At 38.5% G+C, this 27,045-nt stretch overlaps 1 protein-coding gene across 1 annotated transcript; it reads right to left on the minus strand.

Moving 5' to 3' along the window:
• Window positions 1–527: 527 nt before the first annotated feature.
• Window positions 528–18,355, minus strand: LOC139718785 (syntenin-1-like). Its single transcript, XM_071630252.1, has 8 exons — window positions 18,258–18,355; window positions 9,925–10,023; window positions 8,806–8,979; window positions 4,251–4,436; window positions 3,201–3,376; window positions 2,288–2,459; window positions 1,700–1,791; window positions 528–821 (listed from the first exon to the last, which is right to left on the minus strand). The coding sequence occupies exons 2-8, from the start codon at window positions 9,973–9,975 to the stop codon at window positions 767–769; spliced, it is 906 nt and encodes a 301-aa protein (XP_071486353.1). The 5' UTR covers window positions 9,976–10,023; window positions 18,258–18,355; the 3' UTR covers window positions 528–766.
• Window positions 18,356–27,045: the final 8,690 nt, after the last annotated feature.

Below are 27,045 nucleotides of genomic sequence, written 5' to 3' on the forward strand. Positions count from 1 at the left end.
ATATTGCACTTAAATCGATTTGTCACTGTACATTTTATGCAAATCCTGTGGAGATCGGCCACCCAACAGCAATGCTACAGTGACTCAGTTTCCAGTCGCCAAAGCTGCTGTGGTTTACCTCAGAAGTCAGCTTTTCTGCAGTCCCAGCATGTAGTTTTCAAAAACTCCACACAAAACCCTGTGCAAAAAGCATGTCTACCTGCTACGGTATTAAATGAAACGTGTCTTCCTTGTCATAATGACAAATTATGTGCAACAGCAATATGAACATAGCATGGTGGAATGTCTTGGCTAAAGGTTAAAAACAAAAATGATCAAGTTTTGCTTGCTATTTACATATCACAAAGTTAGTGTGTGTGTTTGTTTTTTTCTCATGTAAATCACTTTAACATTTATAACTTTCCCTCTGACTAATCTTGTATTAAGATTGGAAATATAACAATATATCGTGATCAAATCAAATTGTCTCACAGCTAGATAGACAAATCCTGCACTCATGTTCTATCCACACGGGCAAAGTTGGCAGTCTCCTCTTCTTTATCCCCCTCCTCCTCCACTCCTCTTCTCCATCTTTCATCATCGGTGTGAACCTCCCTGGACAATGCCCTCCTCAAATGCACACATCCGCAACGATATTCCAGCTCCGTCACTGAATAAGATCTGCATAAAATGTCACTTGTTCATCTTCACATGTTTCATGAGTCCCTTTTTTAAAATCTCCCTCTGTTCCAGCATCGCAGAAGCTTCTGGTGAAGATGTTTCATCCTTAGATCTCAGGAATGGAGTGATCCATGGAACTCTTCACGAGTGAGGATGCCAAGCTAAAGGGTTGAAAGAGATGGAAGAAAAATAACAGAAGAGACAATGTGATATGTGGTTTGAGCAATTTAAGGTACATCATGTAATTATAAACTGGAGCAGCAGAAATGTATAGTTGTACCAGTATTTGTATAAAAACAATTTCAGCTGAATGTTGCCTGCAGCACATATTATATTTGACTAAACTGCACAGCAGTTTCCTCATTCCATAAGCCTCTCTCTCTCTCTCTCTCTCTCTCTCTCTCTCTGAACACCCCCACCCCCACCCCCTTCCCCCATTCTTACGGTATTTATGGCTGCAGACATTTTTTCAACAATAGACATCACGCAGCCAAAAAAAAGTATTAACATAAACTTAGGGAAAACAATGACATAATATCTTTTAGGTAAATACTTGTATGTCAAAAATATAATATTAAATATTGCTTTCAAAACAAACCTGTTTTGTGTTTCATTAAGGGAAGCTTGCATATTTGCCGAAGTGGATGACATTTTGTTTATTATTGTTCTTTTTTTTTATTAGCTGAGAACACAACTCAACAAAGAGAACAGAAACAAAGTATGCTCTTTTCAGATGATGAAAAATCTTCTACACATTTCAGTAACAACTTTTCATAATTATGTACCTTTGATTCCGTCTATTCGATTTCATTTGTTTCTTCTCAGACATCTGAACACATCTTTTTTTTCTTTTTTTTGTCACCGTCATTACAATAGTACATGCTTGGAATGTCTTGAGATTAACATAAGGTTCACTTCAAAATGACTGTGAACACTGCTACCAATAAAATAGGTAGATAGCTAGCTGAGAAAGGGTAGAGAAAGAGGGGGGGGGGGGGAGGGGGCCAATATCTGCTACTACACAACAAAGTTTGCTCACCTCTTCATCATGTGGTCAAAGAAAACATTAGGCATGATGGTCAGCGTTACTGTCTGGTCAACGCCCTCAAGAATGCTTGAAATCTCCTTGTCCTGGTTTGAGGAAAAATGGAAAATGAAACAAAAATTAACACAACTGATAAATGTATGTGTATCATTGCTGCTGGTAGACTGCAAAAGAGCACATAAAAGATTGATCAATGAAATAGATAGGTGATTATAGAGGTTTTCATCTAATGAGTAAATGTACAAAATCCATAGAATTACAATATAAACCTATTTATAATCTTCATCTTTGTGGAATATATCTGATGCATTTCTTCACAGTCAACTTCAGTTGCACTTTGAATAGTTTCTTTGGCCATACCACAAATTTTACCTTAAAGGAGATACAGAAAAAAAAAAAGAAAAGAAAGGGAGAATGATAAAAAGGTGTTGGTTTAGGGCTACATGTTCACAAAAAACAACAAAACATCTCACTGATGAGTCAGACTCAGCCTGCAGTATTTTCATGCAACATATTACTTGCTTCTGGGTACCACCAATAGCTGATCACAGGGAATAAATAAAATATAAGAAGTGACTTTACCTTGAGGCCGACAACGTTCTGACCGTTGACCTCAAGGATGGCATGGTCAATGAGCAGTCCGTTCCTGGCCGCGGACGTATCCTTGGCGATCTTGGTGATCTTACCACTCTTGTAGACGAAGCCCACGTAGCCGGCGCTATCTTTCTGGAGTGAGATTGTTCTCTCAAATGGCCTGGTGGTTGGAAGAGAAGATTATAGTTATCACCATTTATTGCAATCATGCAAAGATTTTATATTCCAGTGCAACCTTGTTATAATAAGGTGGGCTTTAGCTTTAGCATTACACAGTAATTTTGCAGGTCCTACTCTTTACATATTAATTTATTTTATTCCTGATATAACGGGATACCCAAAATTTCAGTGGTTCCAAGTAGCTCGTTATACTGAGATTCCCTTGTAGCTTGTAATGCTATGTACAATAGCAGTCATTTTTAATGACAGTGTGAATCCTCACTGTAGGAGAATTGTTAAATATCACAGCCGTGACCAGAACGTTTGCTCGGGCTTGCTCGAACCTGCGATAATAACTGGATACAACAGAGACAACTTGACAATGGCAAAAAGAAGATTCACTGAATTAAATACTTGGCAGTAGATGCACTCGCCATGTTTAAGATAATTGATTGTCTCCACACTATTACATTCTGACTAATTAACATTCATCTGACTATAGAAAAAACTGTTGATTAATAAATAGCATAAGTATGAGTGTATACTACTTTTCTTGTAAACTGACTTAGAAAAAGTTAATGAACATATAAATATGGCAAGAAATACAAATGGATAGGAGACAGTCACGGATGGCAATTAAAATAGAAATCGAAGTGAGAGTTATGTGCTGAAAAACTTGGCAGATCTTACAATGTACGTTCTGTTCATGGTTGCTCCCAGGGAAGCTGGGAGGGGTACCCACCTGTCTCTGATGGCCAGCCGGATGCTGCTGGGGCTTGCCTTCTTCAGGATCCCCATGGCCTTGTCCTTGCTGTAGCCTGCCACGTTCTCGCCGTTGATCTGCAGGATCTGGTCGCCGAACCTGAGCCCGCCCATTGCGGCCGGCGATCCCTTGTTGACGAAGGTGATGAATATACCCTGTTTGGGGGATTGAGAAGAGAAAAAGATTACAACATGACATAGGTGATTTAAGAACTGATAAATTATGACACTACTGTATAGTGCCACTGTTGTAGAAAGTGGGGAAAGAAAGAGTTACTAGTAAAAGATTGAGATACAATGTAGCAGAAGATAAAGGGAAAGCAAAAGAAAAATCTATGACTGATAAATGAACAGAAACAAAAATAATTCAGTAACAACTAGAAAAGCACTCTGAGAGCGCAGACCTCCGCCAAGCAGCTACTTTCCACCGATGATCTTGCTCTTCCCAAAGAGATTTTTCTTCTCTCCACCAGTGGGGAAAAGCACTTTGGGCTCTCCCATAGAGATCGATTTCCACCCATTGGTATACATGCTGAAAAATCGCCCGATTTTCCAATATAGAAGCCTTTGTTAGGTCATAAACCCTCAGCTGCAGAAAGTGGAGCACGCACTTTAGTGCGCGTTTGAAAACCTCAAAAATATGCAGCTTGAACTCTCAAGTTCATTGACCCTACCTGTCAAAATATAAAAAAATCCTTCATAAATTCCCCCCAAATTCTCGGATCACTACCAAAATTTAATCATTTGTTACTTGTGCCATTCTCAACCTTTCCTGTAAGTTTCATCCACATCAATTTTCTACTTTTTGAGTTATTTCGCACACGGACAAACAAACAAACTAACAAACCAACGGTAAAGAAAACATAATCCTCCCTTGGCGGAGGTAAAACTGTGATGAAGAAGCAGAAAGAGATGGAGCAGGAGAAGGATGAGAGTAAAGAACATATGATTCATTACATCTAATCTGCCGTACAACCTACAATGTACTTTCTACCTATGGTGTCAAAACTCAACAGTAGCATTCCTTTACCTTGCTAATGTCTCGCACGCGTAGGCCGATTTTGCCACTTGCGTCCTTGCACACGACGACCTCGCGGACACCCTGCTTGATCTCTGACCTGGCCACGCCCAGATTTTGACTGCCAGTCACTGGGGCAACGGCACTGTTCTGTGAGGGAACGGCAACGGTTCCAGCTGGCCTGGGTACTACTGCTTGCTGTGGGGAAGAAAAAGAAACATTATGCCTTGAGTACAGGCCTCCCACTTTTCATCATTCAGTAATGTACACATTGTGTAATGCAGATATATGCATGTACGTGTATGTAACATGATCATTGTGAAACTATCAGCCCATTGATTTTGTAGGTTATTATTAGATCTTGAGGATGCAACATACTTGTGTAAATTATGATGCCCTCATGATGCAACTCATACCCCATTATTTGTTAGCATGTACATGAACATGTATTCGTGTAGCATGTGTGTTGTATTTGAGATGGGTGCCCCGATGTACAATAATGTACATTGTATTATCCCTGCACTCATTGCCACAGTTTCACTCCCATTGACAATGTTCACATAGCACTACAGTGTAGTAATGCATAAAAATCTATCAACTAGTTCCAGCTGACACTGAACAGTAATGACCCAAATTTGCATAAAACAAGACTAAAGAAAACACAACATTGTACATTGCAGATTAGTGCAGGTCTGTACACAATCATAATTGAAGGTCCATTGGCATACAATATATAAGGCCAAGTAAAAAAAGAAAGCAGTTTCTCGTCCGGGTTTTTTGAGCAAGGCGATGAGGGAGGCCCTTACTATTTGATATCTTACTATTTTTTTCGAGGATTGTCAAAATGAAAGTAATATGTGTTTCTCGTCCGGTAATTCTGAGAAAGGTAACGAGAGAGGGCTATACTATTTTCTATATCCAATTTATGAAATGAAATATCACTCTGGTAGCTGTAGACGTGTTACGAGAGACCAGGTCCCAAAAGTATGTCTTGCCTGCACTCTGTGCATAGATATAATATGTACCATACTTGAAATGAAACTTCATGCATGCAAAAAATACATTTGCTTTTTCTTTCCACTACGTACACTACAGATGTTTATGTCAAGGGAAAATGACCATCTTAATACTGGTATTTAGTGTTAATGGCATTTCTGATACCAGTGACAGTGTACTTGCAATTCTGATGTATTGTGCTATTAATTGAATCAGGTATAAAACATTCTATCAACAAATGTACGACTGAAATAAATTCCATGATATTCAAAACACTGCTTTATTTATGGAATCATTGGTGTTTGTGACTTTTTGTGTCCACACAGATGGTATGTATCTGCATCTCTTCACAGCACAATTGTAGCACATTCAACTAGAAACTGGCTGGTACAATTGCAGATGGATGCCAAAATGATACTGATATGGCATTATAGCATTAAACATTTAAAGATGTTTCTTCATGTTCTAAAAAGACATTTGATAATCACTCATCATTTGGATGATGAATGATTGTATCAGTGTGATACGACTCACGGCCGTGTCCGTGAATTTACAGAGTAAAGAAAAGTATCCCGCAGAAATACGAGACAAACCAGAGTCCGTGGAAAAGTTATTTATTTTGTAGATACACCTTTTTAATAATTCTACATTTGCTGGAAAAGCGCATTCATTTTCTCTTCAAAATAGAACAATACATCGCCGTCAGATGCAACGTTACAGAGCAGAGTGTTTGGGCCTCTACACATTCGAATGTGTTCATGCGTGCGTGCAGACGGCTGATAGATCAGGGGGATGGGGACCCTGACAGCTGCAGACACGCATACGTATACGCAGCCAGCACGGCCACTGCACTGGCACCGTACCTTCCGACACTGCACACACATGCACATAGTCACAATGACATGAAAATGTATACATACAAACTCGATACAATCCTCACAAGCATTTGTACAGTACAATTCATCCGCTTAAAATATGAGAAACGGGGAAAAATACGAGCAATGCGCGAAATATGCGTGGAATATCAGCGATTGTTCGCAAAAAATGTTGCCGCTCTCGCATTCACGACGATACCGAGTGCGCTCTACATCACAGCCCAGGCCCGCCCATCCAACTACAGTTCGACTGCTTTGTGGGTCATTCTCTCTTGCCGAGCTCGCAGTGTGAAATGCGTGCGTTATTACATACGCACTACAGAAGCTACAGCTGTACTCCAGCTAAGCAGAGGACGCAAGGCGTAAATAGAAATGAGACATCACGATTGGTAGTTGAATGGTCGATTTTGTTTTTTCGGCGGCCGAAAAAATGGTAAATATCAAAAAAGTTGATGCGGGCGGGGAGCGGGCTGGGACGAGAATTATGAATTTCTTGGTATTTTCAGCGCCATTTTGAAAATAGTAAATAGTAAAAAAATCGATGCGGCGGCCAAAATCGATGCGCGCGAGGACGAGAAACTGGTTTCTTTTTTTACTTGGCCTAATGTGCCAGGTCACATAAATTTATGCATTCCAGAGTTGATGTGCTACATTACATACTGTATACATGTACATGACATAGACTGTACCTTGTAAATTTTGGCAAACAATGATGGTTTCACAGTGTATGACAAAAGATATTTCTCCTGCTTGCCAAATAAGGGGTTTAGGCAAAATTCCAAATTATGAGGCATGAGCCTCTTGACAAACATGTAGGTAAATGCCCATTTATTTCACTTGCCCAACAGAACATTTGATTGACCCTGTGCAAGCATAACCATATAAAGTGGATTTGCGGCACCCTAATTTTGCAAAAATGTGTCTGTCATACATGTTGTACAAGCACAAACAATGATTTGATCAACAATGACTATGCGTTGTGCATCATACATTTTGGTAGCAGGGCTGCCAACACTGGAAACTAGTTGAGAGTGAGACTCCCATAGGCCAATGCTATAATTTAGGAGTCAAAATGAGTGAGATCAATAGAAATGCATGCAAATGAAATAAAGTTTTAGAGTGAGAAAGGACCAAAAATGCGTGAGTCTCACGCTCAATGCGTGAGAGTTGGCAGCCCTGTGGTAGGCAATCATTTAACATTTATATGCACAATAGCACATAATGTACATTGTACTGTATACAGCTCAGTACAAAATGTGGTATTGTACAAAACGTGGTGTACAAAGAATTTGCAGAAGGGCAGTGCATGCACTTTAAAAGCATGTACGCAATAATAGAATGTAATTAAAGTAAAAACCAAGTGCCACATAGACAGAGAGTACAAGTACAAATTTCTATTCTGCTTTTGACTTTTCCAAACTTGTGTTAAAATGCCCCAAATGTTCATGCCGCAGTATCCACAATTTGCAGCACTTCAAAACCTTCCACACTAATCTGAAGGCTTACATGTACAATGCCACTTGAGATCAAAATAATAATTAGATGAAAATCCTGTGTTTCAAGGCTACTGTATACCACATTCTCTTTCACTCCCTCCATCCTGAATAATACAGTTGTATGTCATACCAGGTACTTAAATTTAACCTTTAAACAGATAGAAAGTCTCAGACAGCCCAAATGCTTGGGAAGGCATTTTGGCTGCATTTCAAGTCAGCAATTGTCTAGCAAGTCTCTTTTAATGTAGAACAGCTAGCAGTCATGCTCACGTGTGCAGTTTATCTATTGGGCTCTGCATCAATTACAATAACACACAAGTGTCACACTTGTGTGCCGTGCAACATAATAGACAATCGTGCGTGCACACTTCAGTGCGACCCTGGAAGACTTTGCCCTCAGTAAACATTGCTTTTCATCCCATGACCGTGACTTCATTGGCTGGAAATACAGCATGACATTATACATGACGTCACTACTGGTCCAATATAGAGCATTCGATAATGATTATGCATCGCCATGCCGTGATTACTGCTTGGAAGGAGGGCCCTTGAAAGGTACCCACTTGTCAGCAAAACTGAAACCCATACTGCACTTGTATTCCCAGACACTGTCCCATGTACACGTACAGTATGCATCTAGACCTGCTCATATTCTACTTTCTATGTGAAAAGTACATAATTATATTGACCACTCACAATTGAAGATCAACTTTACCCACTACATGTAATTCAATACAAAATCTATACAGAAGCCTACAGTGTAGCTAATTTTGAGGTGATCTACTTGTACGTATTGTAGTTGTACAGGCTGCACAAAAATATTGAGTTTAATGTAACTTTTTAAAATACAAGCACAAGCTGTATGGGCCCTCAAGGAATTCATTTGCAGACTTTACAACATAAACAAAATAAATTGTGTTTTTACTGCAGAACTTTGAAAAACCTCTTAATTCTTCATTTTATTCGAACAGATTGTTAAGATGGCGACATATCCTAGAAGATTTATTAAACTAGTTCCTTTTTCTCTCTCAAATTGATAAAATTTTGTACCTATAAAAGTTTCATCCATTTAATCTTTCTATAAAACCAAATATGCAGCAAAATTCAAAGGTGCCAATTCGGTAATGAGATTGAGAAGATAACAATTTTCACTACAAAATTCCCAAAAACGAGTGGTATGAGGGTGCATTATATACTTACTGTCTGTGCAGCATAGGCCTGGAACTCTGCCGGTGGAAGACCCATCCACTCTTCAAGGGATGGGTAGAGAGAGCCCTGCGTTGTCACGACGACCGTGGAGCCGGGAGGAGCCGCCGCGATGGCTGGAGCGGCGGCCACAGCAGCCTGGGCTTGTTGGTGGAAGTTGGCCTGGGCCTGAGTTTGAAGAAAAATGAGAGCAATTTGTGTAACTATTCAGAACTGAAGTCATGAAATGTTTCTTGGAAACTGTCCTCTCAGAATGTACATCAGTACATTCATTTTATACTCTTTTGATGAGACCATTCACTCATTAATTTTTCTACCTTCAAAAAGAAAAACAAAACAAAACAAAAACTCACATGAATTCTTCTTCTTTTTTTCTTTAAATATTGATATAAGTGCCTGTATATTGACATTAAATTTATGGATATGTATACCACCTTTATGGATTTATGGATAAATCATCTTTACAAGAACAGTTTGGTTCCATCTGCTCTGACTGCCTGAATAACGTGATTCAACACACCACGCCGGAAATGGCACATTAATCAACAAGATCATGATGACTTTTCTGTTTCACCTTTGAAATGTAAAGCAAGTGAAAGTAAGCTGCCAAAACTGTAATCTCAACCCATATCTTTCCTTTGCTCAGTTTTTTTTTCCTTTTTAAAATTAAAAACTGGAATGATACTGAGGCTTGTTGAAAAAATCAGAAATCAAAATATTCAGGTGATTTTGATACATGGAAAAAGCAAAACGTGCACAGACTTGAGGGCGAAAAAAAAATCTGAAATCAGATTTAAATCTACAGAATATCATGCCTGTGAAAAAATTAATGACAAATTGGCTTTAATATCAATATGCTACACTATATGCATAATGCACAATTTGCAACTAATCACAGCATGTGTACAAACCACATGTAAAGACATCAAGACTACACAAATTAACAAAATATGAAGGAAAAGAGGAGATTATAACTAGAATGAGCACTGCACACTAAATGGCAAATCAAATCAAGTGCTGACGTACAGAATGAATAATCGAGAGCACTCAGCTAGAATTTATAAGTTACCAAAACATTTACTCATATATTACAAAGAAACGCAATTTCCATACCTGCGCCATCTGGTCCACCTTCATATCTTCAAGTGATGGATACAGCGACATGGTGAATTCTCTTTGTGGTAGTTCTCTTCAAACGTAGAAATAGATAATCTATAATATGAAAAATGAAGATGAAGTATGATTGCACAGCACTAGCGATTAGGATGAAACTACACCGTACATGTAATTCAGCAATACGAAGACATACACAGGTCTACAAGATTTCATAAATGCTGTTTAAAAAAAAACCCACAACACATGCACACACAGAAACAATCTGAAAACACACACCAGGAAGTAGCTGAAGAATTGTCCTGCTTCAGCACAGCCAGGCTAGTTGTGTTTCTTTGCCTGAAACACTGCAAACCATAATAACACACTTCTCAAATCTACTTAACAGCTTATATTGCAAGCCGAGAGTGAGCAGGCTTATCTGTTAAATCCTTCGTGGGCAACAGGATGGCGAGAATGACTTACGCGAAACTAATACAGCCTAACTCTACACACTCATCTTGTCACTGTTACTTTGCACAATGACTTTGATGGTTTCTCTTCTTACTTTCTCCTACCCCCCCCCCCCCCCCCCATTAAAAAAAAGAAATAACTTATCATACAAATAATGAAAAGAATACAGGGGAAAAATTATGGAGGGAAGATAACAGGAAGAGAGGGAGGGGAAAATTATCCACTGGAAATCTCGTCACAATTTGACAGGAAATATCCTTCTGGCAAAATTAGTCTCCTGTTCTAGACATAACTTCTTTTCTTCTTTTTTTTTTTCCTTTTTTTAAAAACTTTTTAATCTATACTTTTCTTTGCACACGTACAGGTTGTACATTTCACAATATGACAGGAATTTCCTGCTTTGCTCAAATGGCCTAATGCCTCTTCCTGAATGTAAAAAAAAAAAAAAAAAATGAAAAAAAAAAGTTCAGTCATGGCATTGGGATCACAACACACTTTCCCATGGTCATGGCTTGCACTATACAGTAATATTTCAATGGGTGGGTTTCTACATGACAATGGTCAATGCACCAGCTGTGAGTCCACAGAATTTGAAGTCTGCACAATAGTGTCAAGTCAAAATTCAAAGCATGCAGTGACAAACAGTACAACGTGTACTTCTAAAACAAATGTAACCCATACAAAATTTTCCCTTTCATTTCTTTAATGAAGCAGTTCTATACAAATCCAATATCAATTTGGTTATTTTTATTGTGCCCAGTCACATATTGATACATTTACAATGGACAAAATTACCTTACGGTACAGTTTGAACATTCCAACACATGCAACTTGTAGCTTTATTTATAAGAGCTAACAAAAAAGTTTGACTCTTCAAGCAGAAATGACAACATAGCATCTTTCCCCTCGATTTTAAATCCTAAGACAAAATGAGAAAACATATATTTCTGAGCTACAGTAGTTGTATTTCACCTTTTTCAATGCCTTAAACACCAAAATGTATAAACAACACAAAGAAAACAGTTTTGCCATTCAGAATGTAAGTACTAGAAAATGAATGTTTCACCCTTGCCACCCCCCCCCCCCCCATTCTTGAGAAGATGACAATTTTCTCTTTCAAAATAAACAACAGAAAAAAAATAAAGAGCATAAATTTTGCTACAAATAAAAAAAGGAAGAAGCTGAGGAACAGACAGGAGTTGCACTAGATGTAATGTAATGCACTTCATCAAGTAAGAAACTGTATGTTCCTGATTACAGTGAATACAAAGTTTTCAGAGATTGCAAAGCTTTTAAAGCGAACGAATACTTGCAGTTCTCATCTGCATTTTGACATCATTAATTAAGATTGCAACAGAAGGTATGCAGGTACTCTAATGAAATTACAAGTTGTGCCCCTGCCCCAGCCCCAGCTCTTGCATCCCAAGTTGATTCTAATGACCTGAAAAAAAAAAAAAAAAAAAAGTCGGCTGAGCTGCTGCTCCCTCTGCACCTGTTGTCCAGACTGATTGCCCACTGTGATTGTGACGATGTTCGGTGTAGCGCTTGCGACTTCCTACTGCTTCTAGTATTATGACAGAACTGTCAAGACAAATCAATACTGGTACACTGTGAAATACATAATGTAGGCCTATATATGTACTGATACAACTATGATTGTACCTTGAAATTGCTTTGAAGTCACGTAAAAATAACAATTTTTTTATTTTATTTTATTTTTTTTTTTTTGGGGGGGGGGGGTCTTTTTTTCTCTTTTTACCATAGGGTTCCACTTTGGAGAATCTCTAAAACTCTTTAGGCCTATTATGCAGCCAGTCTATGATTATGAAAGAACATCTGAGTATTAAAAATACTTTTAACACAGACAGCACACACAATCACATCACATTACAATTACAATGTACATGTATGTGCTAGGTTTACTTACATTCACCTGTACACCTGAAATATATTGGTTCTTTAAAAAAGTACTAGGGCCTACACTTTACATTTAAGTAACAGTCAAGTTCTATGAAAAGCACAGTGGCTCAGCACTTCACAATTGAAAAGACAGATGAAAAAAAATGTGGCTTGATGTGCTTTACTGTATCTTGAAGAGTTTTTGAAATGTCACTTAGATCCATTAATCTGAAAAAAAGATGACTGGCAAGTGTGAAGGAAACAAATGACAAGGCACAATGTAACCAATGATTCACTGGCATTTGTAGTGTATGTGATGTCCAACAGAATACGTCCTCCTTCAAGCAGCCTGAGGGTTCCACGGAACTCCCTGAAACCTCCCCCACCCCCCATTATTGTCTAATATGTATGTGCCTGATGTGGCTTATGTATACTGGCCGGTAAAGGTAAGGTACATGTACTTCAGATTTTATTCATTGAACAGTTCTAACAAATGGCGCACAGGTCTGAGTGCGTCAGTCAGAATTGTGTGCATAAGGTAACTATGGAATGCTTCTAAAGGCTAATTTACTGCATGCACACAATATTCCGACTGACGCACGAAAAGACATGTGCCTCATCTATGAAAATAGAATGGGTAATTTCCTTGCCAAAAACCCATTTTTCTATCGTGTTAACCGATGACAAATTTACAGGATACGGGCAAGTCCAAGATAAGGTCCCCTCAGAAGGCAAAATTTCATCATTGCTCAATATTGACATGATTGGTATCACTTTGAAGCTTATGAGTTGAAGTTTTGATTTCCATGGAGGAAAAAATGATATTATGTAAGTTTATGCAAATTTCAATGGCTTCATTTGCATAAATGTGAAACACAGCGTTACATATGGGACATTTATAAAAATTCATATTAATTCAAAGGAAAGCAGATGATATTTGATTAGTATGTGGACATAAGAAGTTCATCAAATAGTTTAAATTGGTATAAAAATTTAGGGATTTTGCAAATGATTACGCAAATTAGCTTGTGTCTTATCATGAGATGTCCCATACGTAACAAATTGAGGTCATTTTTTTAGGTTTTTTTCTGAAATTGCTAAGGATATTTTAATGCCCTTTTGGAAAGTTCTAATTTATTGTTTAGAGAAATTAAATACCATAGAAAAAAGAAAAAAACAGTGAAAGAAATATATTCTATTAGGCATTGAAATAATGTTACGTATATGGGACAAATGCGTTACGTATGGGACATCCTCATACAAATTGCATGTGAATGCACGTAGCTAGCTGGGAAGGTCTCTCAGTACACAAATGGTCGATCATCCTGAAGAAAGCATCCCAACATTGTAGCTACTTTTTGAGTTTTAGATACTTGAAACAATGCATGTACTTGACTGAACAATTTTCAGAAAGGGGGAGGGGAAAATGGCAAAATACACGATGAAAATTCAGCATTAAAGGGATGGTACAGTTTTTGTAGAAATGGGGATTCAGTTTTCAACATTTAATGAGATGATTGGAAACCAATTATATGAATTACTAAAGAGCATACAATCCTAAGACTAGAGGAATTTAAAGTTTATGTGACGGAGATCCAATTTGAAATGGTTGTGATATATAACAAAAAAATATATAAAGTAAAATGATTCCTTTTTATTGCAAGTGATACACATATTGTCCTAATATTCAGTTTCAATAGTAGCCACGACAAAATTCATGGGTATACATACTGAGGTGTGACTCGAATCAGTGATCTGACTGCTAGACATTATATATCTACTCGATCACTGGGGTTCCATGTAGCAGGTATTGCTTATTTATTGAAATTAATATTTCTTGTGTCAAGTCATTTTTTATTGAAACTAAATGGCAAACTGCCCTTCATCAATGGAAGTAAACACTTTAAACTATTCATTTTTTCAGTAGTAACTATCCTGATAAAAATAGGGCATACATACTCAGGTTGGTCATAAAAAATATAGAATATGATTAAATATGATTATGATGGTAAATATATGGGGAATATTGTTCCCTTGTCAATCTGGAACAGCATTTGAGTAATTTCAACTGATTCTACCTCAATGATAAAATGCAAAAATTTGTTAATTGGTATTTTGCAAAATTATTTTGCAAAATACCCATATAAACTTGGTTCTCCACACACTAAAGGAGTGGGGGACAAAGGGCATGCATACTCAGGTTGGTCATAAAAATATACAAATATGATTGAATATGATTAGGATGGTGAATATTTGGGGAATAATGTTTCCTTGACAATCTGGATCAGTATTTGAGTAGTTTCAACTGATTTTACTACAATAATTATGCAAAATACCCATTAACATGGTTCTTCACACACTAAATGAATGGGGGACAAACTGTCCCATACGCAACTGTCCCATACGTAACATGTCATGTCTGTCTTTAATTAGAACCTGTAATTAGAGCTTTTTGCCTAATGACGTGAAACTTACCTGTGATAATCTTGAGTGTTGTAACTTTTATCACAGTGAGTTACAAGTTGTAGAATGAAATACTTTCAGAGAGTTTTGGATTGAAAAAAATGTTCAAAAAAACAAAACTTTTCTGGTCCCATACGTAATGGCACATATTTTCTCTTCTAGAATATAATTGTCAAGGTCATTTTTCTCAATTTTTTACATGTTTATACTTCTTCTAGATATCAATCACCATGATGAAGTTCAATATGATCAAAGGCCATTAACACTATTTGTCAGGTCATAAAAGTCTCTGAATGTCCCATACGTAACGCGCGCATTATCTTGGACTTGCCCATACATTTCCTTTTGGCTCGCCATAGACGAGAGCCCGAAAACCATGCATCAGATTTTACTGGACACACGGTCTCTCTCCAGAACCATGCATCAGTAAAAACTGATGCATGGTTGCTTTAGCCAATAGGCATCTCGTACTGAGTGCCCGAACGCTTGCTTAATGCGCGAACCTTTGTTACAAGTGCGCAATAACATATTTACCACTGTTACTCAGCGTGCGGCCAGTATAAATAAACACATAGCTCTTGACCAGTGAGATCGCAGGATTCTCGCTACCCATTCTAATACAACATTTCTTTAATTATCAATCATAAATGAAGATGCATCAAGATCAACCTACATCAGATGTAGAACTTCTACGTAAGTTCTACTAGACTATAACTGATAATGTTTATACTTGCAATGTACATCAATATTACATGATCGATGATTAGTGCTACTGTAGCACTCAGATAAAAATAATCATTTTAACAGTACTGTAGCATGATCATTCGATTGTGATTCCAATTATTATAAATAACTAATGTCATGACTTGGGATTCTATCGATCCTACATGTGGTTATACTTATATGTTAAATTTATCTATATTGCTAGAGTAGTTGTACGCAACTCTTGTATTTTCAAGGATTACTAAATTTAGTAAATAAAAGAGCCTCCAGAGTACCAATACCATCTAACTAAGGCCAAGCATCTGCATAAAAACGGTCTACCCAGGGTCAGGGAGGTGGAAGTTCCACCTCCCTGGTCTAACATCGCCCTATCGGATTCAGACTGGTATACAAATATACTTGGCCTTGAGAGTTTCTTGTTAAAACTATGGGCAGAGGTAACTGCGACCAGCCCCAACACGCAGTGTTGGGGCTGCGCATTGTAGCAGACATGATCATGACAGGCGAAGTATAGCGCCCAAAAATCAATATGAAATCGCAAAAATTCTGCAATATGAAGACTTACAGGTGAAGATGTAATGTTGAAGACTGACTGCGTTCAACTTTTGGTTCTGGCAATAGTCCCTTTCTGCTCAGTTTGATGAGTAAAATGCGACTCGGTCGAGAGGAACTCGGGAGAACTACATCTTATACAGTCAATGGATTTGAGATTTGTGCGCATGCGCTGGCCGTCAAGTCGTGTAGCTTTGTGGCAAGGCCTTATCATACTGTTGGCAAACCCTCTCGCTGTATATTGCGTTGCTTTCTGGGTGGGTGCGCGCGCGCAGGCCTTGTCAGAAGGCTAAACGCATTGCGACTCCGCCAGCACATGAATATTTACGTGCGCAGTGTACTGCACACTGATTTCGAAAATGGTGAATGGGATGGGGAGCTAGGACTACGGACCCGTATATGGCCGTGAAAAAAACGTTTTTTCAAGATCATTGGACCAGTGTGAACAAGAACAAGGTGAACGAAGGGTATTAATTAGATAAGAATCTTATGTATACTATAAAAGTACGTTTTTTCCTCGTGATATTCGAAACTTACGGAGGTGCGAAAATCTGTGACAGACTGTGTATGTTTTTCAAGCTTACCGATATAGCACTCTATTGACTCAGGACGCTCCCACAGTGTGTAACTGTATACGGAGCGTCCCGGGGTTAGGGCAGAGGTGACTCCAAACTAGTACTATTCACTGAGGGATGCAGCCCCGAAGTGAATAGTACTAGCTTGGAGTCACCTCTGCCCATAGTTTTAACAAGAAACTCGAAACTAGGCAAAGTATATTTGTTTTATATTTTGGATCAAAATTTTTGAATAAAAAGTGAAAATCATTTTATATAGGCCCTAGGCTTAGCCGCACTGCGGCGGCAGCGCAGCGCCTGCAATACGCAACAGTGCGAGAGATCGGAAATTGAAAAACGTAGTAGCCGTGGCACCGCCAGAGTTGGCCGTCGCATGTATCCTAGCCTTTAAACAAGGCGACTCGCTCTGCGTGCCCCCGTATAGCGCGTTTACCCCACAAACCTTCTGGCCGGCGAGTGGAGCGAGCCGCCTTTATCCACTCGTTCAGGGATGTGTACTTTTGTCGTTGTTGTTGCTTTATATTCTTTGACAAATTTGCGTGCAGATTTGACGCAGAAAATACACACGGCACCAAGGCAAGCCTCGTTAATATTAAGTAACTATTCTTATTCTACTTAATATTAACGAGGCTTGCCTTGGTGCCGTGTGTATTTTCTGCGTCAAATTTGTACGCAAATTTGTCAAAGAATATAAAGCAACAACAACGACAAAAGTACACATCCCTGAACGAGTGGATAAAGGCGGCTCGCTCCACTCGCCGGCCAACAGGTTTGTGGGGTAAACGCGCTATACGGGGGCACGCAGAGCGAGTCGCCTTGTTTAAAGGCTACATGTATCCAAGCGCTCATATGGCCGCTGCAAACCTGAACACTAGAATTCGGGACCGGACGCGGACGGGTACACTTGATTGTAAAGAAGGGTGATTGTGACATCATTTTGCAAATAGTATTAGTATACTATTTGCAAAATGTCGTCATAAAAGTGACGTCATTTTGCAAATAGGTTACTTTATCATGTTTATGAAGTGTCAAACACATCAATACTCTAAAATAGTTTAAAATACCTATAATCACGTGCAGCTCTTTTAACCAATCAATGGAAGACAAATTTTTGATCCAAAATATAATATTTAATATAAACTAGATCTATTTTTATCAGGGCAAAATCGTGAAATCGGTGTCACACAGCCGACACATCACATACAAGTATTACAACCCCAAGAACTCGCACTTCAAACAACACAACATTCTCTAGTCTACTGTACAAATGTAGTATCTATTCTCACTCTTCGAAACTCTCGGATAACGTCGTCATCAAGGACTTCCGCCACAAATCCTCACCACTCACGGAAGGAACTACCCACACACGCTCGCTCTAGCTCCACACACCGCTCCCATCCAGGTAGCGGCAATAGGTATAGAACACCACCAGTCTAACGTTAGTTTACGTACTGAAGATGCTACGTAGAACCATACACACCATCTCATCAACCCAGTCGTCTAGCGTAGCGGTCTATACATCACTGACTTCTTACATTAAAAACCAGTGAGGAGATGAGTGCGACTTACTTATTAGCTTGCTCAGCTCTTAATAGTCATCACATTTTGCAGATGCAATTAACAACATAATCATCACATGCATCGATTACAACCACAGCATATACCAACCTTAATTCGTCAGGAATCACAGCCTCTTGTGTTTGGTATCTGCTAGGAATTGGTCTTTTTACACTCACTCGATCGACAACTCGTTATCAGATGACCAGTTAGTATACATATTGACGTCAGAACATGTGATATGATGATGTCATTTTGTTACTATTTTAAATCTTACAGTAGGTTAGTCTTACTTCGCATACCATTTTCACCCACGGCCTGCTTCATCATCAGCATCATTTTGTTACCAAACTGTTTTTATATAATGTACAAAATGGTATGAGTGTTGAAGTATTTTCATGTCTTTGCAGGGCAGTAAACACACTCACGTCAAAGAAACCCAAAAGGGGGACAATGTTTATGTATTCTATCCTAGAGCGGCGGTGGATAGTGTCTAGACTAGTTAAAAACCCGAATTCAGGTGGCGCCGCCCCCAAATAATGACGTCATTATCAGCTGGTGCTAAGCCAAATTGATACCGGTATTTGGTGGTTTACAATAAAATGACTAAAAGGATCTGAATGATCAAGGTCGATTATATCTGTCATTCCTAATCACACATAGCTACCTCACCACGTTAACACGTGTATAGGCTTATTGTTCAAATGAAGCAAAACCACACAACTTACACACAATATAATTATGTTATATTTGTATGATGGGTAAATCTGACATCATTAAAAGCACATGCACACACACACACACACACACACACACACACACACACACAAAACAAATACAAAACTGCAGCTTTGTCACAAAACAACATACCTCATGTGGGATTCTAGGTGGAATTGCAAGTCTTAGGCAAATGAATTCATCTTGAATTAATAATGTCAAAGCTTATGTACTTCTTCTTTTGTTTTTTAATTTGCCCGCCTGTCCCACAAGATGCAGATTATGAACAATGTCCTTGAGATGTGTATAGGAGTTAGTCGGGAGAAAACGTTCCTTTCATAAAATTTATGCAGCTTGTTTTTTTCTCTTTCTCACACACAAATTGTGAAGATAAAAAAATGTGAGGAAAGGACTTTAATAATAGAGTACACTATAGAACCCTTACTTTGAGGTCTATGGCCTCTCGACATCACCTCTTCAATGTACATTTGTAGTTATCATTCTCTTTTTTGGCGCCTTCTTTTCCTTTTCTTTCTCTCTCCTGCTCTTACTTTGCAAATATTTCTTGTTTTAATAGTAGGTTCTTTTTGTTTTTCAATTTTCAGCACAGTAGGACTAAACATTGCAAAGGTATTCAAAAGTGCATTTGCATTTTTTAGTCTTGTGCACATATTTACTACATACAATGTATTTTATATATATATATATATATATATATATATATATATATATATATATATTCTGTTGGGTTGTTTGGTACTCCATAATCTCTGGTTGAATGAGTGAATTCATGGGACATCTCTGCTCTAGGCATGTCTGGGGAAGACTCCTGTATGTTACATTGTACTCGATTTATAATGTGCAGTCAGTGTTCAAACCTGTTCTGATGTTCTTCTTCAGGCATCACTGTTCATTCACCATGTCTTCATGTACAACCTGACATTATCATCACATTTGAATAGTGCTTTACTTCTATTATTTTTTTCTTCTGTGGGCATGGGCGTCACCAGGGGGGGTGCGCTGGGTGCGAACGCACCCCCCTTCAGAACCTAAAAAAAAAAAAAAAAAAAAAAAAAAAAAAAAAAAAAAAAAAAAAAAAAAACACGCTTCAGTCTGCGAGCGACCTCAACGCCGGACACTAAAAAATTGTTCTTTTTTCATTTTTCTTCTTATTTTTTTTTTCCACCAGGAGGAAAACTAAACAAAACAAAAACAAAACAAAAAACAAAAACAATCGCACCCCGGCTCTGGCAGCACTGATGCTATACATGTACATCACGTGTTTACTATCTATCGCCCGTACTGTATACGTAAGGTATATTTCATTCATTGTGCAACGGATTATCACTTCAGAAAATACAAAAGCTCCGTCGCATGGTAGGGAGATACCACGCCCACCCCCTCCCCCATTATAGGTCTCCAATCAGTGGCGTAACGGGGGGGGGGGGGGCGGCGCTGGTTGAAAAAAAAAAGATCAAAATGGTAATTCAAGGGTTGGTAAACTGCTTTTGAAATTGACATGAAAGGGTGAGCAAGAAATTATTTTTTTTTTTCTCTAAGATTTCTTTTAACCATAATTAAAGAGGCATCAATAGTGTGAAACATTGTTCAAAAAGCCCGGAGCCGACAAAAGATTGTGATTCAGCATGATTCCTGGTTGGCATTCTGAATGATAAGCAGGATGGAGCAGTGTACTCAGAACATCCGAACGGCAAAGAGTAGCTGCAATGTTGCGCCATGTGATGTACAATGTACACCTCTGTACCTTACACTTTGTTATATCAAAGCTAGATCACTGAGTGTTGTTTTACATACTATAGTCTATAAAAAATGCCTTGCATTGCCAATAATAAGACTTGACCTGGGCTATTTCCCAACTTTTCCATGTATAAAACACACACACACAAACACAAACAATTAGGGGATGCTCTAAAGTGCAGATTTTAGACGTCCTTCCCCCGCTTGGTCACTTCGACGCCCCCTCGCTGGTCATACCTCCCCCAATCATGAACATAAACCGACATCCTTGACTATCAGTGGCACACCGCCTCCCCCTCCCCCCTAATTTCCAAAGCGAAAAAACACAGTTTTGGGACTGTAAAATGTCAAAATTTTCACGCTCGCTCGCTCCGCTCGCTCGTTTTTAATCGCTGTGCCATTCTCCTGATGTTGCTGCCAGTATTAAATTGCCAGCAGTTGCGCCCGGTGCGCCACCCCTCCTTAATTTCCAAAGCGAAAAGGAATAGCTACAAACGGCAGTTTTTAGAGTGTAAAATGTCAAAATTTTCAAACTCGCTCGCTCCGCTCGCTCGCATTTTAATCAATTCCATTCAAACTTTATTTCATTTTTCGAAAAGAACATAACATTTCACTTTCTTTGGTATCATAAAATAAGGTTGCATAATCAAAACAAAGTAAATTGAGAAAACATACTTGCGGAACCTTGGGGTGACAAAAACGTTGTAAGGAAAATTGATTGACTGAAGTGATACAGACAATGTAATCGTTATGCCATTCTCCTGATATTGCTGCCAGTAATTGCCAGCAGTTGTGCCCTGTGCGCCACCCCCCCCCCCTTAATTTCGAAAACGAAAAAATATAGCTACAAACGGCAGTTTTTTTTGACTGTGTCAAAATTTTCAAGCTCACTCGTTCTGCTCGCTCGCATTCAATTTTATGCCATTCTCCTGATGTTACTGCCAGTAATTGCCAGCAGTTGCGCCCTGTGCGCCCCTTAATTTCCAAAGCGAAGAAATATAGCTACAAACGGAAGTTTTTTTTTGCCTGTAAAATGTCAAAATTTTCAAAGTGGCTCGCTCCGCTCGCTCGCATTTGAATCGTTATCCCATTCTCCTGATGTTGTTGCCAGTAATTGCCAGCGGTTGCGCCCGGTGCGCCCTGCTTAATATCCAAAGAGAAAAATATAGCTACAAACGGTAATTTTTTAAATTTAAAATGTCAACATTTTCAAGCTCGCTCGCATTTAATCGCTTTGCCATTCTCCTGATGTTACTGCCAGTAATTGCCAACTGTCGCGCCCGGTGCCCCCCCCCCCCCCCCCTAAATATTCAAAGCGAAAAAATGTAGCTAAAAACGGCATTTTTTAAACTGTGAAATGCCAAAATTTTCGAGCTCGCTCGCTTCGCTCGCTCGCATTTAATCGTTGTGCCATTCTCCTGACGTTGCTGCCAGTACTTGCCAGCAGTTGCGCCCGATGCGCCACCCCCCTTTAATCTCCAAAGCGAAAAGATAGAGCTAAAAACGGCAGTTTTTGGACTGTAAAATGTCAAAATTTTCAAGCTCGCTCATTCCAATCGCTCGCATTTACTCGTCATGCCATTATCCTAATGTTGCTGCCAGTAATTGTAAGCAGTTGCGCCCGGTGCGCCCCCTTCATTTCCAAAGCGAAAAAATATAAGCTACAAACCGCAGTTTGGGATTGTAAAATATCAAAATTTTCAAGCTCGGTCGCTCCGCTCGGTCGCATTTAATTGTTCTGCAATTCTCCTTTTTTTTTTCTTTTTACAAAAACTAAGGTCCCTCCGTGGGAGGGGTATCGCCCTCTTACACCCTCTCCCGCTCGGTTGCTTCGCTCCCTCGCCGAGGATCTCACACCGTCACATAATGTACCCCCGTAATAGTCCTTCATGATATTTTTATTTTTCCCATGCTCTGTAAACGCGACTTTTACACTCTTGTTTTTTTCAAAAAGTTCCTACAGTGGGAGGGGGTATCCCCCTCCAACACCCTCCGCACTGAAGGAGCGGAATGGATCATCGCCGAGGATCTCACACCGTCACAATAATGTACCCCCGTATATAGTCCTTCATAGCGAAAGATTCGTGCATGTATACAATCACATGTATAATGTACAATATACAGAGTATGTGTAAATGTACATGATGACACAGGAGCCATTGAATCACATTAAAAAAAATCTCACAGTTTACATTTACTGTCAAAACGCACCCCCCTTGAAAAAAAGCTGGTGACGCCCCTGCGGTGGGTTATATGCTTCGTTCATTTTATACAAAGCGACATAATGCATACGCTTGCCCGATGTTAAGAATTTATGGAGTTCATCAATCATGTTCATAAGGATCAGCTTGTAAAATGGTATGCCAATTAATAATTGGGAAAGTTTGAAATATTACTTTGTATTGAATGTACAACCATAAATTGTTTTTTCTATTGATATTGCCAAATACACTGTTTCATTTTCACTTTATATTACGTGAATAATCATTACTTACGTATTACAGATGCTTGTCAGTGAATTTAAAAACCAACATGCCCTGCTAGTACAATTTACATCTTTTTGTTCAAGCGCAGAGTAAAACCTAACACTTGGTTATCCTCCTGAGACAATAGTATGACCAAATGTTCTTGTATGGCTCACGACATCACCTTGTTCAAACATATCACTTCGATCACACCAAAAGCAAAAGATTAGTGTATTATGACAATAAACAGATTAAGTGATACAATTATGCTCTTGACCCTTAATACCTCTCTCACAACTTCAGTGCGAGTATGCTTCAATGTACACTACAGAGCCAAAGCAGGAATTGAGTCCAACGAAAAGAACCACAGGAAAATGGAGGCCCTGGCAAAGTTTGTTTATCTTTATTTTGCAAATATTTACAGAACATTTATTATAGTGGCAGGGGTGTCTTCCAATCGCTTATTGCTGAATTCATGGCAAAAGTGTACAATTTGTGCATAGAAAACAAAAGGAAAAATGCACATGAGCTGGCATCCATGCAGTTAACAACATTTTCCTTTCCATATTATTCATTTCAGGACTTGGAAAAAGACTGCAACATAAAGTTCTGGCAGAGGCCAAAATGCAGCAAACTGCACGCAGATATCACTTCATCCTTTTTAGGTTTATTTCTCATTTCACACAGGTGTCACTTCATCTTTTTTAATCCTATCAAGGGCCGGGGGGTTAATCACCCCCCCCCCCCCCAACATTTTCCGAGACCATTCTGCCGCACAATTATTTTTTGACCGCGCCGCTTGCTGACTTTTTACTTTCAAGTCTCGCACATCTAATGACACCATTTTCGCAAAAATCGTACATACCCTTACGACGCTGCACGACCTTTTATACATGCTTGTCAGACCGAAAATCGCTCAAAAAAGTGATTTTGAGTACAAAGTCTATGCGAATAGAGTTTTCTCACCTTATTCAAAAAGATATTAAATTTTCACTTTCAATGGCTGAAATCAACTAATTTTAGCATAATTATGCTTGAAATAGGTTCTGTAATAAATATTGAGGAAAAAAAGTTGAAAAACAAGGAAATACATAAGAAATTCATAAAACAATAGAATACATAATAAATTAAGTTCAATACAAGCTTTTTTTCAGGCACATTATGCTACAAGGAGTAATGTCACCAAAAATTAGCTTTAGCTTTATTTTCTGAATTAGAGCAGAATTTATGATTTCATGTAATTGATATAAAATATAACAAATGAAAAATTCAACTTTTTCTCTTATACTTTGGTAGATTACGCAACAGGTATATGCCAATTTTCAGGGCGATTGTGCGATCAACAGCCTAGATCACGGTGGGGGTTGAACCAACCCTCCCCCGGCCACAGAACAGGCCAAAAATCCCGGCCTGGTTTAGGGTTAATCTAATACATGTAGTAAGCTATGCACACACATTATGGCTTATGAATGGGGGGGGGGGGGGGGGGGGGGGGGGAGAGGAGGGAATAAAGTTGTGAACAAAGATTACAAAAAATGAGATCCTTATTTGTCACACAGTCCCCTCCTTACAATTGCAGTCCAAGAGAGGAGGGAATAAAGTTGTGAACAAAGATTACAAAAAATGAGATCCTTATTTGTCACACAGTCCCCTCCTTACAATTGCAGTCCAAGAGATCATAGGACAATGCATAGATTCATATTCATACACATAGTGTATACATACACACTACAATTGTATTTTGTTTATTTAATTCATTGCAGAACAGAACATGTTATCCGTCGGACAATTCAAGACATCCCTGAAGGTTTTTCAGTAGAAGTGGTTGGAGAATGATTACAATTTTCATGAAAAGATTTGTAGGTTGACTTTTTCTAACAGTGACTTCCATTGCAGAAACAGCAGCAACAGTTTCATGATTTGCATTTTGTCTTTGCCACAAACATATTAATTACCCTGCAATAATGAGAAACATTTAAACCTGTTCCTTACATATGTAAATTCTTAAAAATCCTTAATTGCCCTCAAATGAGACCTTTTTGCCTGTTGACAGGGAACAAACAGGTTGGTAATCTGTCTATATGGCAGCAGTCAAGCGGTACTAGGTACATGTATCCACGTTCCACAGTCAACTGCTTGTGCCATCAAACAATGCAAAGCATTGATCGGACATGAGGTGTGAATAGAGAGTGCGCTGATGGGCTCGTGAACTCCTCTGTTATGCACTATAAGGGCACATGAATAGAAACATTGAAAGTCAAAATATAGTAAGCTCAGCCTTTTAATGGCTATGTATGTCATCATACAAGATTTTTTGTTTGTTTGTTTGTTTTTGGTTTGTTTTATTTTTTTCCAGCAGGGGAAACATTCAAGTGAACTACTACTTAGCAAAGGTAAATTACATAAAAATACAGTGTACATGCAGTTTTGATACAGAAAAAGAAAAGATATTGATAGAAGGAACTCTAATCTTTAGATGAAAGTCACTTTTTTGGTCAGCACAACATAAAATCATGAATTTAGGCAACAAATTCAGATACTTTTACAGTGCACTCCCGTTATAACAAACACGGTTATAACGAAATTTCGTTAAATAACGAAGTAAATCTTCTGGTCCCAAAATAATCACCATAAAAGTCTATGGTAAAAGATTCGCCTATAACGAACACGGTTATAGCGAAATTTCTGTTATAACGAAGTCTTTTCCGAGCGCCATAGACAAAGAAAAACAAAAGAATGTGCTCCGTTATAACGAAATGCGAATTGCTTTCGAAAACTCGTAGCGGAACAAGCATTTATAGCTTCTCTGCATGGGTGAACGCTTCACTGCACTGTGTGTTCGCTCTTTGTGTCACGCACAGTTTCTGAGGGGAACTTGCGTTTATTATTGTGATACAGTTATCCCATCACATTTCACATAGCTTTCCAGTGTATGATGAGTATTCAGCAAATAGAATATGATATATACATGTATACATGTACGTGGTTTTCTTGTTTTCGTTATATATTGTATTTGTTCGGTTATAACGAAATTTCGTTATAACGAAAGAAAACTGCCGGTCCCGAGCATTTCGTTATAACGGGAGTGCACTGTATCTGGGCAATTCCGCAGTTAGATGGACATGACATGGATAAAAGAAATGTGCCTCTTTATCTTACTCTTTAATCTAGGTATCAACTAATGCCATGGATGTTCACCAATCATTAAGGTCTTTCAAATGCAGTAGATTTTATTTTTCGTATTTACTGATTTCGCGAGATCTAAAACCATCATTTAAAATGAACATATGGGACTAGGGACGCTGAAATTCACTTAAATGCAAATTACAGTGGGTTCCTTTGAATTTTTTTCCTCAAAGTTTTGCTAAAGGGTAAAAGATGAATACATTTAAATACTCCAGAAGTCATGTGACATTCTGTCAATTACAAAAGGTTGAAATGACCTGCGGAATTACTCCGGACAAATGTAACGTTACTAACCGTAACGTTACTAACCATGCTTTTGGGGGTCTAGCTAAGAAATTATTGGTCGAACTGCTCAAAAAATTTGCATGAACATTAGTCATGATGCAATAATTGAAATTAATGCTACACTTTGTTTGAAGTAACCTGAATTTTTGCACACTCTTAGTTGCAAGACATTGATTTTTTTGTCATGTCCTTTTTTCGTAACGTTACTAACCAGCCCTTTAAGTTGCCATAGCAATTCTAATATTTCTTGGATTGTATTCATTCTTTTCTGTATCATAAACCTGGGAAGGATGAACATGTTTTTGACGTAATTTTGACTTGAAATCAATAAATGGTAATTTAGTAGTAAAAACAAATATCCAAATTTGTTCAAATGTAATGTTACTAACCGCGGAATTGCCCATCTACATTTTGGGAAGCTGATATGTCAGGTTCCTGTTTATTAGGAGTTGATGCCACAACAGGTATACATTGTACCAGGATCCCGT

The sequence above is a fragment of the Diadema antillarum genome, unplaced genomic scaffold, assembly GCF_040938485.1.
Source record: "Diadema antillarum isolate AM-2024a unplaced genomic scaffold, OU_Dant_1.0 scf00000008, whole genome shotgun sequence".
NCBI lineage: Eukaryota > Metazoa > Echinodermata > Echinoidea > Diadematoida > Diadematidae > Diadema > Diadema antillarum.